General features: G+C 39.9%; 1 protein-coding gene across 1 annotated transcript in view; it reads right to left on the bottom strand.

Annotated features, from left to right (window-relative positions):
• The window catches only part of adcy5 (adenylate cyclase 5), a 56,140-nt gene extending 44,741 nt beyond the window's left edge, over positions 1-11,399 (bottom strand). The window contains exons 1-2 of the mRNA XM_057852113.1: positions 10,762-11,399; positions 8,637-9,465 (exon numbers count right to left, since the gene is read on the bottom strand). Of these exons, the coding sequence (XP_057708096.1) occupies positions 8,637-9,465; positions 10,762-10,778 (846 nt within the window). The 5' untranslated portion in view covers positions 10,779-11,399. The remainder of the gene's footprint in view (positions 1-8,636; positions 9,466-10,761) is intronic.
• Positions 11,400-17,370: the final 5,971 nt, after the last annotated feature.

Here is a 17,370-nt window from a genome sequence, read left to right as displayed (position 1 = left end):
GCACATTTGCAGTTTTTGTTCCTGCCACCCTCCTCAAAGTTAGTGTTGGTGAAAGTGATACAGACCCCCTCAAGACATTAAAGAGGTGTCATCCAACTAGTTGTCAGTCGACATATTATCACAAATGTCATGAAAATATTTTATAAAAGGTTGAAAATTTACCTATTGTTGCTTAACAAAAATACAGTACACTGTTTTTTTTTGTTTGTTTTTTTTCCCAAAATCTTAAAGATTCTTTTTCTTGATCAAAAAGATGGCAATCCCTTTAACATTCAGAATGATTACTTTTGTACTGTTACATCTTCCCACTAAATCCATAATTAAAAACATGACATGCAAAACCAAATCCAGCATGCGGGCTCTCAAGACCTGACAAGTCAACGCGTGACCAATCAACACGTGTTAAAAGAGCAAAGCCTGCAGCGCGCTAATAGAGAAGGTGCTACGCCTCATTTGTACTTGGCACTGAAACACCAGAAAGGCTCTGAGGTAAGCACTCACCACTGGAGTTTGATGGGGATTTTTTTTTTTTTTTTCAACAAAGAGAGAATGTGTTGCTAAGTTACGAGAGCATGGAGGGAGTAAGTGTGTATGTGTGTGCATGCGTTCACAAGGGACCGTATTTAGATTTCCATGCATCTTCACCGCGTTAAAAAAGCTTTCCCTGTCACTCCCAGGAGTAACTCTTGTATGCACGAATTATGACTTTTTAAATTTAACCCTAACAGTGCACTCCTAACTCATTGGCGACCATTGAAGATGCTAGATGTCCAACTTACTTTTACTACCAGTCAAAACTGTTTGGACGTCTATCTCTGTCATTGGCATGCAATTAGTTGAATATTTTTTGGAAAAAATTTACTTTAGAGTTCAGACCATTTAAAATGATATTGGATAATATAGACATTAGTTTTTCCATTATCGGTTTTGGGCCAATATGTTTCCTTCAGAGTGAGTGAAGAAGCCTTCTGCCATTGTACAAGGGCTAGTCACAGCCTACCACAGCAGTTATGCTTATTGACCAATGTAAGCATGTGCCGGTATGATATTCAGACGATATGATAACTTTAAGCCAAAATATCACGATTTCACGGTATTGCAATTACAGCTCTAAAAATGTGTTACTTTGAAATATCTGGGTTTAATTTTTTTTTTTTTTTAATTCCATTGAACAGGATTTTAATTATTCAAAACATATTAGTAAATTGGAACATAAGTATAATGTTAAGTTTAAATTAAAAAAAATATATATATATACACAGTGGGGAGAACAAGTATTTAGTCAACCACTAATTGTGCAAGTTCTCCCACTTGAAAATATTAGAGAGGCCTGTAATTGTCAACATGGGTAAACCTCAACCATGAGAGACAGAATGTGGTTAAAAAAAAAAAAAAAAAAAAAACAGAAAATCGCATTGTTTGATTTTTAAAGTATTTCTTTGCAAATCATGGTGGAAAATAAGTATTTGGACAATACCAAAAGTTCATCTCAATACTTTGTTATGTACCCTTTGTTGGCAATAACGGAAGCCAAACGTTTTCTGTAACTCTTCATATGCTTTTTACACACTGTTGTTGGTATTTTGGCCCTTTCCTCCATGCAGATATCCTCTAGAGCAGTGATGTTTTGGGGCTGTCGTTGGGCAACACGGACTTTCAACTCCCTCCTCACCCCGTGGCGTCAAAATGATAACAAGAACGGTGAGCAAAAATCCCAGAACCAAACAGGAGGACCTAGTGAATGACCTACAGAGAGCTGGGACCACAGAAACAAAGGCTACTATCAGTAACACAATGCACTACCAGGGACTTAAGTCCTGCACTGCCAGACGTGTCTGCCTGCTGAAGAAAGTACACGTCCAGGCCCGTCTGCGGTTCACTAGAGAGCATTTGGATGATCCAGAAGAGGACTGGGAGAATGTGTTATGGTCAGATGAAACCAAAATAGAACTTTTTGGTAGAAACACAGGTTCTCGTGTTTGGAGGAAAAAGAATACTGAACTGCACCATACTCACTGTGAAGCATGGGGGTGGAAACATCATGCTTTGGGGCTGTTTTTCTGCAAAGGGACCAGGACGACTGATCTGTGTAAAGGAAAGAATGAATGGGGCCATGTATCGAGAGATTTTGAGTGAAAATCTCCTTCCATCAGCAAGGGCATTGAAGATGAGAGGTGGCTGGCTCTTTCAGCATGACAATGATCCCAAACAGACAGCCAGGGCAACAAAGGAGTGACTTCGTAAGAAGCATTTCATGGTCCTGGAGTGGCCTAGCCAGTCTCCAGATCTCAACCCCATAGAAAATCTGTGAAGGGAGTTGAAAGTCCGCGTTGCCCAACGACAGCCCCAAAACATCACTGCTCTAGAGAAGCTCTGCATGGAAGGAATGGGTCAAAATACCAGCAACAGTGTGTGAAAAGCTTATGAAGAGTTACAGAAAACATTTGGCCTCCGTTATTGCCAACAAAGGGTACATAACAAAGTATTGAGATGAACTTTTGGTATTGACTAGAGGTGGGAATCTTTGGGCACCTAACGATTCGATTACGATTCAGAGGCTACGATTCGATTATAAATTGATTATTGATGACACCCCCACCCCCCCACCCCCGCTATTAGCTGCTTTTAATGTTTTGTACATTAGTTACAAAAACTTTAAAAAAAAAAAAAAAAAAAGCCTCGCAGGCTTAAATAAATGACTATTTCAGTATCAAGTTAACAGCATAAAAACAATAAATAATATACTCAAATCCCCATTCTGTATCAGCAGCTTTAAACTACATTCAATTTAATGTTGTGAATCAACCGTTAAAGTTGTTAAAAATGCTCCCGTTATTCCATAATTTCCCTTTTGTCTACTTTCGACATGTGAAAGTTTTAAAACTATGTTAAAGATAGATTCAAGTCAATATTTTACCGATTTAGGAGTATTTTAGATAAAAAGTTAATTAGGTTCGCTCAGAAGGTTCGCTACAACAGTCTTGCAGGGAAGTCTACTGCTTTAAGATGGCGGTAGTTTACTAACGCCCGCATCTAGCTTTCTGTACATGTGCTGCTAACGCCACAGAGTCTATTTTGCATCTAGTCCTATATAAACATGATATCTTGTTGGGGATGGCGTGGCTCAGTGGTGGAGTAGTTGTCCCCCAACCCAGAGGTTGTGGGTTCAATTCTCCACCCTGATGAACTTGCCTAAGTATCCTTGAGCAAGATACTGAACCCCACATTGCTCCTGGTGCTGTGTCATCAGTAGGTAGAAGGCAATGTAGCGTAAAGCGCTTTGAGTACCTTGAGAGGTAGAAAAGCGCCATACAAGTATGACACCATTTAACACCATATTTACCGTACCATGATGTGGACGTACTTTGTAGTAGCTATCGGCAGCAGTCAGGTATTTTGTTGTTTTTTTGACAATAATGACAAGGATGATGTTTAGCTACTCTCGCTCCGCTCCTCATTGCGTCCCGAAGACCGCGCGGCACGCTGAGTGTGTTTTACTTCCGCTTTACTTGACATATTTCAGTAATCGGAATTTGGATGTTTGTGAATCGTTCTCAAATCTTCCACGGCCGAATCGCGAATAATCCAAGAATCGGAATTTCGCACACCTCTAGTATTGACCAAATACTTATTTTCCACCATGATTTGCAAATAAATTCTTTTAAAAAATCAAACAATGTGATTCTCAGGCTCGGTCCTAGTGAGCTTAACTCCCAAATGACGATGCTGGACGTCCGTATAATTTGCTGAATCAATTTCGTCCTCGATACCAAACAGCTTCGCATCAACGTAAATAAATGATAATTAGGTGCTATTACAGCAATGACACAAACGGTTAGCATGCGTTCGCTAGCATTAGCACATCGTCCAAACGATCACACAACTTGCTCCAAGTGTCCGATCGCGGGTGGAAAACACACAACAACAACAGAAAAGATAATACACACAGGCTTTGCCTTTGTAGACATATTTTACGAGCATAAACAATGAACTTAGGTTCGCAGCCGTGTCTCTCTCGCCCACTCGCTCAGAGACGCGGCGTAGCTGTCAGTCTTCTTCTGGCGCGTGAGCGCTCTTCTTCGCGTAAACAAGTGCGAGTGCGCCCCCACTTGGGTGTGAAAGCGCCACAAACTAAAAGCATGCATTTCATTTTTAAAAAAGTCAATAATACAATTGAACACACATTGACAAAGGCAGAACGCGAACGTGGCCAAAGTTATTAAGTTATTCAGATAACTATAGCATAAAGAACATGCTAACAAGTTTACCAAACCATCAGTGTCACTCCAAAACACCAAAATAACATGTGAAATGATATCATATTATGTTAATAATTTCACACAGTAGTCACGCCTGAGTATAAGTAACACCCCCAGCCAAACTATGACAAAAACTGTGACTTATAGTCCTAAAAATACGGTACTCATCCACCCTGAGGAGAAAAAAAAAACAAATACTAGAAGAAAAAATATCAAATTAAGCATGGATTTTTATTTAAAGTTATTTAGCACAAGTCCTGGAATGGCCACTTTCATCTAAAACAGCAAAAAAAAGACAAACTCAATTTTGCAACATTTTCACATACTTTTTTAGCGCATTTCCAATGGTCGATATAGTGTTCGCATCGTGTTGAACAGCTAGGTACGCTGCAAGCGTTTGTTATTCTTTCCTCACTAGCGTTGTTGTTGTTAGCATTTCAGCACTTGGCAGTGTACGTGAAAGTCGAGTCGTCTTGAAAGTTGTGCGTGGTTTGAGCTTATTTTTACACGGCAATGTGACGACATTAAACATTTGGTTGTAACTTTACCAACATTATCTCAGGATAGTTGCTGGAGTTGTTCAGCTTCTGATCACGTTGCTATTATTTGCTAGCATTAATGATTTTTAGAGCCTTTTTTTAATTAATTAATTAATTTATTTATTTATTTTATTTAACCCTTCCTGGTCAGCTGCTTAGACACGGAGAATGGATATCTGAGTGTTCTTATGTTCTGAACATTTTGAATATGGCACATGAGTTTTTATATAGCCTGATTAAAGGGATCCACGGATAGAAAGACTTGTAGTTCTTAAAAGATAAATGCTATAATGAGTTAAAATAATTTTGTACTGAAACCCCTCTTGATGTTTTCGTTTTAATACAATTTGTACATTTTGTTTAACTAGTAGGTTGCCATTGTTTTTGACGTTGCAGGGCAGTGACGTCACATGGTTATGCTGCCGAGCTTCCAGAGTATGACTAGCGACATATATATGTCATCTGTTTAACCCTTTTCAATTTGAACCAGAGAGGAACATTAATGAGCATGACAGCACTGTCAATATTTCACAAAATGAGCAGCAAAAGTAAAATGAACATGAAAGACAGGATGTGACGAGAGTAGGGAAAAAAAAAAAGTCTTCTGCCAAAATGTGCTGCACAATCAAAACGTCCTGGAAGAGGCTAACTTGACACCCATAGTACTACCGTGCGCTTTCAGCTTGTTTTGTTTAGATGCATACAGACGGAACATACTAAAGATGCCTTAAGAAAATACTTAAAGATAGTAATATCAAATAAGGGTGGTTTAAATATGTGAGTAATATGGTCAACAGATCAACAATCTGCTTTAAAGCTACCACAAGACAACACAATGCTTAAAAGTATGAGAGGGAAACAAATGCAAAACGTATTTTGAGGCAATGAAAAGGTAATAAAAGACTCAATAAAAACACAAATAGTAAGTACTCGCTACTTTTAACCGATGAGTGCATGTGTTGGACGTCTCGCCGCGTAGAAGGAATTGCAGTATTCGTCCAGTGACAGTGACGATCTATGTCATCACCCCAAGCGTCCATTGCAACACGGCACCCTCTGGAGGTCAAAACATTTACTAAATATTACAGATTTTTAAATCAATGGCAATATTTTATGTGTTTCTACTAACATATTTTATTAAAAGAGAACAATTGTGGCTTATTAGAGCCTACAAGTCTTAAAAGTCCGAAGTTCCCTTTAAAGTCGGCAAGACTCGGCATTATGCAAAAACAACAACTGATTTCCATGAAGCTTTGCAGCAGGATGGCAAACGTGATAAGACATTTTGACAAAGGTTACTACATGAATCTAACCGGAATTAACTTACGAAAATGGGGATACATCAAAATGGGGATCAAAAATTGTGGGTTCTTATCATCTGTTTATTCCAAACATTGTAATTATTGACAATAACTGTGTTCTTGTTGTTGCGTTTAATTGACGACTATTGCATTTATTTTTAACATGCCAAGCATGGCGGGACAACAAACAACTGATCTTTTGGGTTTTTGTCTCTCAGGGGGATGTTTTTGTTACCCCCAATTTTCCCATGGCATCACCCCCCTCCCTCTCAAAACCCTCTTTAGATTCCCAGCGGCAGGAACATAAACGGTCCGGATTGGCAAGGGTCCAGTGGTAACAGGGTCTTAATTGAACTGCTGCTCTGTCATAATGTGCGGATTCAGAACAGATGTCCATTGGATTTTGACTAACAAGGAAAGTATACAGCACCCGTTTCACCCATTGACACAGAATTAGCCTGAAATGTCTATTATTCTGGATTTTCCCCCGACGCTAGATTTGGGTTTCAGAAGAATGTTCAACTCATTAACTGCCATTGACAGCAATACACGTCCAATCTAGTTGAAGAGTTGTAGTCTTCTAGTGATAAAGCCATTTAAATTCACAGCAGAAAGATGAAAATAGCCACATGATTGTACTTCTATAATCGTCAACGGCACTGAAAGAGTTCATGCCCAGCCTCTAAAGTGGGACGTTTGCTGGATTTCTTGTTACAGCAGCACAACGCGTGGGGAAGCAAAGCAATGAGACAGCAGAGCGCTAACAAAACAAGCAGAGTTTGCATTTTATGTGGAACATCTGATTTGCGAAAACCCTCTGGAACTTTCCATTTCAATGGGATTACCATCCAGTTTTATTGCTTCACACCACTAGGGCAAATAGGTATTTGACATGTGGTCTTCATATGTATAAACGGCATTAATTCGGGGCTTCAAAGAATTACTCTGAAGCATTATTTTTCCTAATTGGAGTGATAACAACAACCATTTTATTTAAATACCTTCAGGTGACATTCCTCAACTGTGGAGTTTGGGTCATTTATTTTAATTATGTTTTTTGAACATTTGAGTCTATTTTGTTCGACTATTTTTGTGTATCATTGCAAAAATTTGTTGTCAATACAAAAAGAGATTAAATTATGAAAACTTTTGAAGGCAATATAATATGTCAAATAAAGTATATTGAAATAGTGATAAAACAATTTGTTACACAAAATATTAGCACAAAAAGAATATTTGATTGGAATTTTTGGGGTAATTGATTCACAGAAAAGATTGATTTAACAACAATTAAAAGAAACTATTTGGTGGAAAAAGTACAACTTTTGTGAATATAGTGGTACCTCAACATACGAACGCTTCGACACACGATCTTTTCGACATCCGACGTGAAATTTGACTGGCCATTTGTTTCTACATCCGACAACATGCTTGAAATACGACGCACGACGGATTTTCTCGTGACAGAAATCAACATGGGTTCCAAGATGTTAGTGCAGGTGGTGAAAAAAGGAAAGGTGAGGCTTAGCATTGAAATGAAGATGGAAATGATAGAAAAATATGAGCGTGGTGTGCGCGTCTGTGAACTGACTTGAAAATATGCCCATAGAATGTCTACGATCTTGTTGGTCCTCCTTCGACCTCCGTTCGCCAGTCTTTATAAGTTATTATTATTGTGGTAAAAAAATTGCCAGCTTCGTCAGGTTTTTAATCATTTATTTCAGAACTTGTGCAACACAACATGCCTACCATCCGCCGCAGCTGAACTTGAAAAGTGAAAGTAAAAAGTCCTTTCTCACTCTGTCAAGTCAGCCACGCGTTGCGTTCAGGTACACCAAACAAAACACATGCGCCGCATTAGAACCCCATTTGTTACATTATTACAGGTATTATTATTATTCCGATTTTTATTTATAATTTATGTTTTCCTCTGTGCAACTGCTATTTGCAATATTACCAGCACTATTTATTAAGGATTTAGTGTAGGTTTTCGGGCTGTGGAATGAATTAATGGAATTATAATGTATTCTTTTGGGAAAACCCTGCTCGACATACGACCATTTCGACTTACAAACAAGGTCCAGGAACGAATTAACTTTGTAGAGGCACCACTGTATAGCATAATATTTTTTTAAAATCCACTAAATAAGGAAAAAATATTAAAACGTTAGATGTATAAAATATACTATTTTAAAGGTGAAAAAGAAAATTATGACAGAAAAATATACGCAAAACACTATAAAAAATATAGACATATGGGTGCGGGGTTAAAAGGTTAAAATAAGTCAAAATATATGCAAATATAAAATCTAAAAAAAATAAGGAAAACATTCCCCCAAAAATTTGGGTAAAATCTATAAAAATTTGAAAGCTAAATATTAAGAAAAATAGACTGTCACAAAGAAAACTCAAAATTAGGAAAAAAGTTGTTATACAGACTGAAGATAAAAGCAAATTGGGGGAATGCATTATACATTTTGGGGTGCCTATAAGACACACGAACGTATTATACGTATTATGTAGAAAGATGAGCATACCTGCTTCCAGAGAAAAGGGGCCGTGCTGTTCTGTGACCAAGACAAGGCCACATGCACTGCGGACAGCAAGAATCCGGTCAGCACGGCGGCTCTCATGCGGACGGGCAGCAAAGTGTAGATAATGTGAATGAAGAAAATGGTCCACCAGACGCCCTCCGAGGCGTCCCGGGGCCGCACCGACAGCACGCCCGCTACCTGCACCAGCACCACCAGCATGATCAGTGCATAGCACACCACCCACATGTGGTCTTGCCGGAATCCCGTCCGGTTGCACGCCACCATCAGCGCCAACGTCAGCAGGATGGCACCGGAGAAGACAGTCACGTACGCCGCGCTCGGTCCGCTCCCAGTCCAGCAGTGGAAGAGCAGCATGACGACAAAGACCAGAACCAGGACGGCCATCAGCATGGTCAGGCTGCTCTGGTTGAGCCGGAAGAAATAGCGCTGGTAGAGGCGCTCCAGGTTCTCCGACCGGAACTTTTTGGAGCTGAAGACGTGCGCCACGCCAGACCAGAACGCCGCTGCCGAGAAGCCGGCCTCGGCTGCGGGGGGGCCGCCATCTCGTGGGTGGCCCGACTCCAACGATCCGGCTCGAGCCTCGTCGGCGCGCTCCTGCCAGGCAGAGCGTGAACGGAAGCTGACCCGGCTCACGGAGGTGGGGCCGGCTCGACGTGGCCCCGTAGGATCATCGTCGTCCCTCCGGCGGCCGTCCAGTCTGCGGTTGGCGTATGCGCACCCGTTGGTCACAAAGTCGGACTCGCCCCAAGCGGACCGGTGCTCCGTGCCACCCCTCGGGATGGGCCCGAGTCCAGCACCGGGTGGGCTCACGCTGTTGCAAAAATATTGAAAACAAAATTTAGAAGAAAACACAAAAATAATCTAAAGGGGAATACAACTTCATTGCCAAAATATGTGTGTACCCAGTGGCGGAACAAATGTGAACGGGGCCCGGGTGCGATGAGCATAAACAGGCTAACCAGGAGGGTGGGGTGGGGGGTGGTGCTAGTGGACAATTATTCACAGGCTTCCCCTCGTTCAGTCACGCCCACACACCAGGCCTCTTAGAGGCTCGGGCCTGGGTGCGGTCGCACCCCTAGTGCCCCCCTAAGAGTACCCCACCTACTGCCAGAGGTTGGTAGTAACACGTTACATTTACTCCGTTACATTTACTTGAGTAACATTTTGAGAAAAATATACTTCTTAGAGTAGTTTTACCACACAATACTTTTTAATTTTACTTGAGTAGTTTTGTGAAGAACAAACAATACTCGTACGCCACTAGTTTGGGCTACACTAGAGTCGTTACATTTTTTCTCTTTATTCTACATAATGAGTTTATTTTTGCCAGAGATGCCAACAGAGCATGTCAATGAGACGTCGCAACAATTACCACATGGCTCCATTGTACCATTCAGAAGTAATGATTTTTTTCTCCACTAGAGGGCAGTAGTTTTGTGTTGTTTTGCCCTGAATTCATTGATTTTTGTCTCATCGTTTTGGCCTAATATGGTCATGTAATACTGTAATTTGCAGACTATAGTACAATATAGTAACAACAGTTCATAAAGATTAAGTTGTGCTGAGGGAAAAAAAATACCATTATTTTTTTTAAAAATCAGCCATGATTGTATGCAGTTACTCACAATGTTACTCATTATTTGGGTATTCTTTTCAACAAATACTTTACTTGTACTCGAGTCAAATTTTGGATGAGTACTTTTATTATTTAGAAGTAGTGCTACTCTTCCTTGAGTAAAATTTTAGGATACTCAACCCACCTCTGCCTACTGCCCATCATTATCTGGGATAGGCTCCAGCACCCCCGCAACGCTCGTGAGGAAAAGCACAACGGAAGATGAATGAATGTTAAAAATGCTGTATCAGAAAATTACCTAAATGTGATTTTTTTTTTTTAAATAAAGAAATTAAGTAAAAATATTCAGAGGGAAAAAACAACATTAGATTAAAATTAAATATTGCTTATTAGGGGTGAAAAAAAAAGTAGGTTAGGGGAAAAAGAAGAAAAAAAACACAAATGTTAAAATTTAACATACATTCGTGGAAACTACCCATAAAATACATATATACAAATTCAAAAAAAAAAAGCAAAACTATTAGGACTAACCTGTTGGATCTGGACATGATGGAAAATCTCCTAACTAGTTAGAGGCACATTGTAGTAGTTGCTGTCACTTTTTTTTTACTTCAGTAAATCCAAATGTCACACTTTTGTTGCCAAACATTCATCCTAAAATTAATCTTCGCGGGGATAATTCGAGGATTATTAGAATTGAACCGAAATCAATCGTACGAGTCACAGGGGAAGTTCTCCCACGGCGCTCGAGAACATTAGCCCCAGGTGGATTCGGCTCCACATCACCGGGCCAAATTAAGAGGCACCCGTGGGGAGTTTAGCTGCTCCCCGGAGACGGCCTCGCATCGGCTGTGGGTCAAACATCCCCCACGGCGGTGGTAGTGGTGGATTCGGTTGGAAACGGCCAACACCTGTACCGCCGAGGTGGAGCCAGGCGTCTTTCGGCCGGAAAGCATCACCCCCGGCCACCCGGTGGGTGCGAGGCGAGCCTCCCTGGCTCAGCTCGGCGTCGCCATCCGAGCGCAAACGGGGAGCTCAACGCTCGCCCAAGGTGATACGCGCCCCCTCGCTTCCACCTCCGCCGGTCTGGTAGTGAGCAACACGGGCTCCCTTCAGCGCCTAGCAAACATTCGGTGCTCCGGCGTGTCTACCCAAACCTTTCTCTTGAGTCCATGGAATGACTGTGAGTGTGAATGCACGCCCCCCAATGGGGTACATAAACGAGGGGGATGGGTTCTAGGTCTTGACATACCATTGGAAGAAACGCCAGTCAATCATAAGAAGTGGGTGGAGTCGTACCGCTCGTTGGGCCACATGTCGCGCAAATATTAAATAAATAAAAATATGGCCAAAACATAGGCGGAGTTTGACTTTTGGGGCAGGGGGGGCACAACATGTTGATGACCCCGAAACGCAGTGTCAGCAATAAAATTAATTTACAAGAATATTTATAATAATAAGTTGACAATGAGCGTTTTTTTCACATCATTCTTGAGGGGAATTCAAAATCAGGTTGCTTAGCCAATACTTTTCGCCAAGATCGTCATCCATTGAATATGGTACGCCCGCCGGTGTCTTGCCAATGTAGTTACCCCACTCAAAAGTTGTATCCTCTGGGCGGAGCCATGCATATGGAGGTAGATTTGTGTCTTTATTATTCAACTAAAAAAATGTCGCTTCGATTAAAAAAAAAATGTGTTTGAATGCAAAAATAAATTTGAAACTAACAAACAAGTTTTTTTGATTGAAGTAATGTTGATTTGTTTTTGGGCCACGTTTTGGCTAGGACATTTTTGTTTTTATTATTGAGTCAAAAAATAAGTTGTTTCAAAAAATATATATAGATTTTCAAAAAGAAAATCACTTCAATCAAAAAAAGAAAAATTTAAATCATAGAAAAAGTTTTTGAATGCGAAAAAATATTTCAGATTGAACAATTTGCATTTGAACACTTAATTTTTCATTGAAAACGTTTTCTTTGATTGAAGCTATCCTTTTTGTGTTTGGGCCATATTATGATTAGGACATTTGTGTCTAAATCATTCAATCCCCCCCAAAAAAGTCGCTTAAATAAAAAAAATATATATATATATATATATTTTTTTTTTTTTTTTTTTATTGTATGCAAAGCAAATAACCGTCTGAGGTGCTCGAAAAATAATTTTGACCCATTATAAAAATATAGTTTTTGGTTCATTTTCACTCATTTTTGTTGCAGTTTTATTGCTTTAGTTTTATTGCTATATATATATATATATATATATATATATATATATATATATATATATATATATATATATATATATATATATATTAGGGCTGTCAAACGATTAAAATTTTTAATCTAGTTTATTACAGCTTAAAAATTAATTCATCGTAATTAATCGCAAGTAATCGCAATTAAAACCATCTATAAAATATGCCATATTTTTCTCTAAATTATATATATATTCTGTAAAATAAATTGTTGGAATGGAAAGATAAGACACAAGATGGATATATACATTCAACATACGGTACATATGGACTGTAGTGGGCATTTCACTCTACTGTCATTTAAATCTGTCTATGCTGTCCTCACTCCAAAGCGTCTACTTTTTCCAAAGCTAGACAGCTAGTGAACGACGCCTTAATAATTAGACTTCTTCCTTTTTCATCTGATTTATTAATAAAATGGCCTCAAACCATTGTCCTCTTTAGACCGTCGTAAAACTACAAAATAAAAGTACACAAGCATTGCATTAGCAACAACGTTAGCTTAGCACGCCATACAGGTTCACTAAACATAAACAAAAAGCGTCTCATACAAAAAATATAACATTTCGCTTACTAACATAATATGTACATTCTTTACAACAACCATACTTACGGACAAATCTTGTCCAAGGATCATATAAGCACAACATTATCAGCCCGAGACGTCGTGCAGCCATAATGAAGAAAGAAAAGAAGAAAATAATAAACCATGTCGCAAAGCGACCACAAGAGTTCGCTGTTGGACAGCGCAAAAAGCCTTGCTATAAAACTTACCAAAAGGCAGAGTACTTTCTGAGCGGGACATGTGCGTTAATTGCGTCAAATATTTTAACGTGATTAATTTAAAAAATTAATTACCGCGCGTTAAGCGATAATTTTGACAGACCTAATATGGAAGTCAGTTACATGCAATGACACTTTTCGGACACCGGGGGGGCCTGGCACCCCTGCCCCCCTTAAAATCCGCTTATGGGCCAAAAATAATAAATTTAGAAAAAAAAAAATATATTTATGACAACATTTCAAATCCTGTGGGAAATATTGCTGAAAAAATATCAAGGCAAACTATCGATAGAAAAGAACAAAAAAGAACTTTCATGGAAAATGTCCATTATGGAGAGACTTAGAACAAACATACAAAAACATGATATTTCTAATAAAATCACATAAAAGAAAAAATATTTTAAAATACATGGTCAAACATGTATAAATGTTAACATATATACCTTATGAAGGAATACCATAATTTTTGCACTACAAGGCGCACCTGACTATAACCCACCACCCATCAAATTTGACATGAGAACGGCATTTGTTCATACATAAGCCGCACTGGACGATAAGATGCAGCTGTCGTCACTGTATTATAAGCAGGGGTGCACATAAGTGGTCCGCATGCGCGCATGTGTACTGGACGTAGACAAACGCGCTGGCCCTCAACGGCTTCCATACGCTTTTGCGTACCGATGGCTGCAGCGGACACGAGAAAATAACTTCTCGAAATGTCGAAGAGGCAGGCCACACTGAGTAATTACTTCCGTGTTCCCCCAGCCCCGTCAAAAGACAGACAGACGACAGAGACGTCACCGGAGCTACCAAAAAAAAGGACTTTTGCTGAAAAGTGGCTACAGGTGGTGCCATGGCTAGAAGCAAATGAGGCTTGCACGGAAATGCGGTACAAAATGTGCCGTTAGAATCCCAATGTCGCTGATAAGAGCAGCGCATTTTCTGTAGGTTCAAAGAATTTCAGCCATCCAAACTTTGAAAAGCACGGAAAAAACAGCGCATGTGGCAATTAAGCAAACTATCGATGTCAAACAGGACCCCGCTCGCCCTATGGACAAGTGGCGGAATAAAGGTAATGAACAGCGACATGCACTGACAAACGTGTTTTTGCTCGCATTTTACAAAGCACGTTCAATGAGGTCTTATGAGGAGGACATCCCACTTTTAAAAAGGCTTGGAGTTAATGTGGGAGCCGAATAATGCCATTTATTTTGAATTGGTGCTTTTTATTTCTTTACCTTTCACTTCAAAGTAATGGCAATTTTGTTGTTCCAGTTGATGTTAATGAAGCATTAATTGTTAAAATAATTAATTAAAGTTAATTGGCTCTATGTAAAGCTTGTCATAAATTTATCACATCAGGCGGGTCGGCTCTCAAGCTCAATGAGGACCAAGTCACATCTCCAGGTCCTCCTCTGAGAACCTGGGCAAAAAAATTATGTGCACCCCTGATTATAAGTGTTTGTCATAAGACCAAATGAACCACCTTGAAGCTTTGAACCAATTGGCTCCAAAACGTCATTGCTTCAAAAAGCTTCATTTGGCCATTACTGCTCTTTTTGGGAGAGACAGTCAACCTCTGCTGCCACCTGCTGTCAACACTGTTGTTGTCCAACATGCCTCCTAGCATGCATTGCAGTGCTCCGGATGTACCGTAATTTTCACACTATAAGGCGCACCTGACTATAAGCCGCCACCCACCAAATGTGGCATGAAAACAGCATTTGTTTGGATATAAGCCGCACTGGACTATAAGCAGCAGCTGTCCTCACTGTATTATAAGTGTCTGTCATAAGACCAAATGAACCACCATGAAGCTTTGAACCAGTTGGCTGCAAAGCTTCATTGATTTAAGAAGCCTTATTCTGCCATCACTGCTCCTTTGGGGGAGACAGTCAACCTCTGCTGTCACCTGCTGCCAACACTGTTGTTGTCCAACATGCCTCCTAGCATGCATTGCAGTGCTACAAATATACCGTAATTTTCGCACTATAAGGCGCGCCTAAGCCGCCACCCACCAAATTTGACACGAAAACACCCAGATAGTAGACCGACACTGAATAAACGTTGATTTTTCCGTTAAAATCATCAGTATGGTTGACATCGAAATTTTCGATATCAAGTGACGTTGAAACAACGTTGTTTTATGGTATGTCAGGCGATGATTGGGTTAACATTGTTTTATAGTTGATGAACTAATGTTGACAAATAGTTAATTTATGATTGACCGGGAAATATGATTCAAAAGTCATTGAATTATGGATGAGCGGGTGTTTTGGTCAAAAACATAACATTGATTCAGCGTTGTTCCAATATTAGTCATTATCAAAATGACATTTAGGTTTTGTGAGGATTTCAACGTTAAACAACATTAATTGAGGGTGCAAAAGTGACGTTGATTCAACGATATAAGATCGACAACGGAATGTTAATCCAACATCTTTTCAAGGTCGGTCTGCTATCTGTGCAGCATTTGTTTATAGATAAGCCGCACTGGACTACAAGCTGCAGCTGTCTTCACTGTATTATAAGTGTCTGTCATAAGACCAAATGAACCACCATGAAGCTTTGACCTAATTGGCTGCAAAACGTCATTGCTTCAAAAAGCTTCATTTGGCCATCACTGCTCCCTTGGGGAAGGCAGTCAACCTCTGCTGCCACCTGCTGTCAATACTCTTATTGTCTAACATGCCTCCTAGCATGTATTGCAGTGCTACAGATGTACCGTAATTTTCGCACTATAAGGCGCCCCTGACTATAAGCCACCACCCACCAAATTTGACACGAAAACAGCATTTGTTCATACATAAGCCGCACTAGACTATAGACCCTACTCACGTGACGTCACAGCCACGCCCCCGCGCCATGTTGTCCGTATACTCGTCATGGTAATGCATTAGCGCTTCGTAAATTCGTCCTATTATGGCGTGTTTTTCTGCTCGTTAACATTGATAATCAAAATGTTGAAGTTGTGTGTGGCGGTCGGTTGCAAAAACAGAGAAGATAGACGGAGAGACTTGAAGTTTTACCGTATTCCGAGAGACCCGGAGAGGAGACCGAAATTGACTGCTGCAATTCGACGAGAAAACTGGGCTCCAAACGACTACAACAGATTATGTAGTAGTCATTTTATATCTGGTAAGATGCATTTAATACATATTTAGAGGGTTTTGGGCTGACAACCACAATTAAGATCATTGCTAGGCTAATCGCCGACAACATACACTCAGACGTTGTGAATGAACTACCTGAAAATATATAATTATCAGGGGATAATAAGACAGTTGTCATACAATTGATTTACAATTTCACTATTGAGGTCAAAAGCCAAAAAATAAATTCAACTAGGGACAATCTGGAGTAGTGCTATCGCACTTCATATTTATTACATATTATATATGTATGTAGTGAGAGTGCTATCGCTAAACCATATAAACATTAAAAGCCCTAGCTCCATTGACAAATGACATGAAATACATTAGACTTGACAGTGGATGTTAGCAAGAACAAAAGATTTTGAATTGAAAATTTCGTAACTCACCTTCCGAGCACAAGATTCCTGCCAAATTTTCGTGTACGAGGACCTGTTTCACCCAACCAGCAACGTAGCATTTATAAGCCTCCAAGCTCTTAAAGTTTTTCAAACTTTCGTGAGAATAGGCTGATTTTGTGTGGACAAGATAGTTGTAGATATCAGGGTCAGGCAAAGATGGCGAAGACAGCGGGTCGAAAAACATCGATTTAGGCATCAAATACGGATCTGGCGAATGGATAAACTGAAGCTTTTCCACGTAACGCCTTTTATGCAACGCATCCAATGAGTTTACAGCGTCACATAACACCGGGGCTTCCATGAATTGCTCTTTCACTTGCACGACTAATTGAAAACAATGAGAATAGGTCTAAAAAATAGGTACAATATGGCGGCCAGATACAGCGACACGTCATTTTGTGACGTAGGTGAGTAGGGTCTATAAGCTGCAGCTCTCTTCACTGTATTATAAGTGTCTGTCATAAGACCAAATGAACCACCATGAAGCTTTGAACCAACTGACTGCAAAAATTAATTGCTTCAAGAAGCTTAATTTAGCCATAACT

Source organism: Corythoichthys intestinalis, chromosome 12 (genome assembly GCF_030265065.1).
Source record: "Corythoichthys intestinalis isolate RoL2023-P3 chromosome 12, ASM3026506v1, whole genome shotgun sequence".
Classification (NCBI taxonomy): Eukaryota; Metazoa; Chordata; class Actinopteri; order Syngnathiformes; family Syngnathidae; genus Corythoichthys; species Corythoichthys intestinalis.
The sequence above is the reverse complement of the archived record's forward strand: the minus strand, read 5'-3'. Positions and strand labels throughout refer to the sequence as shown.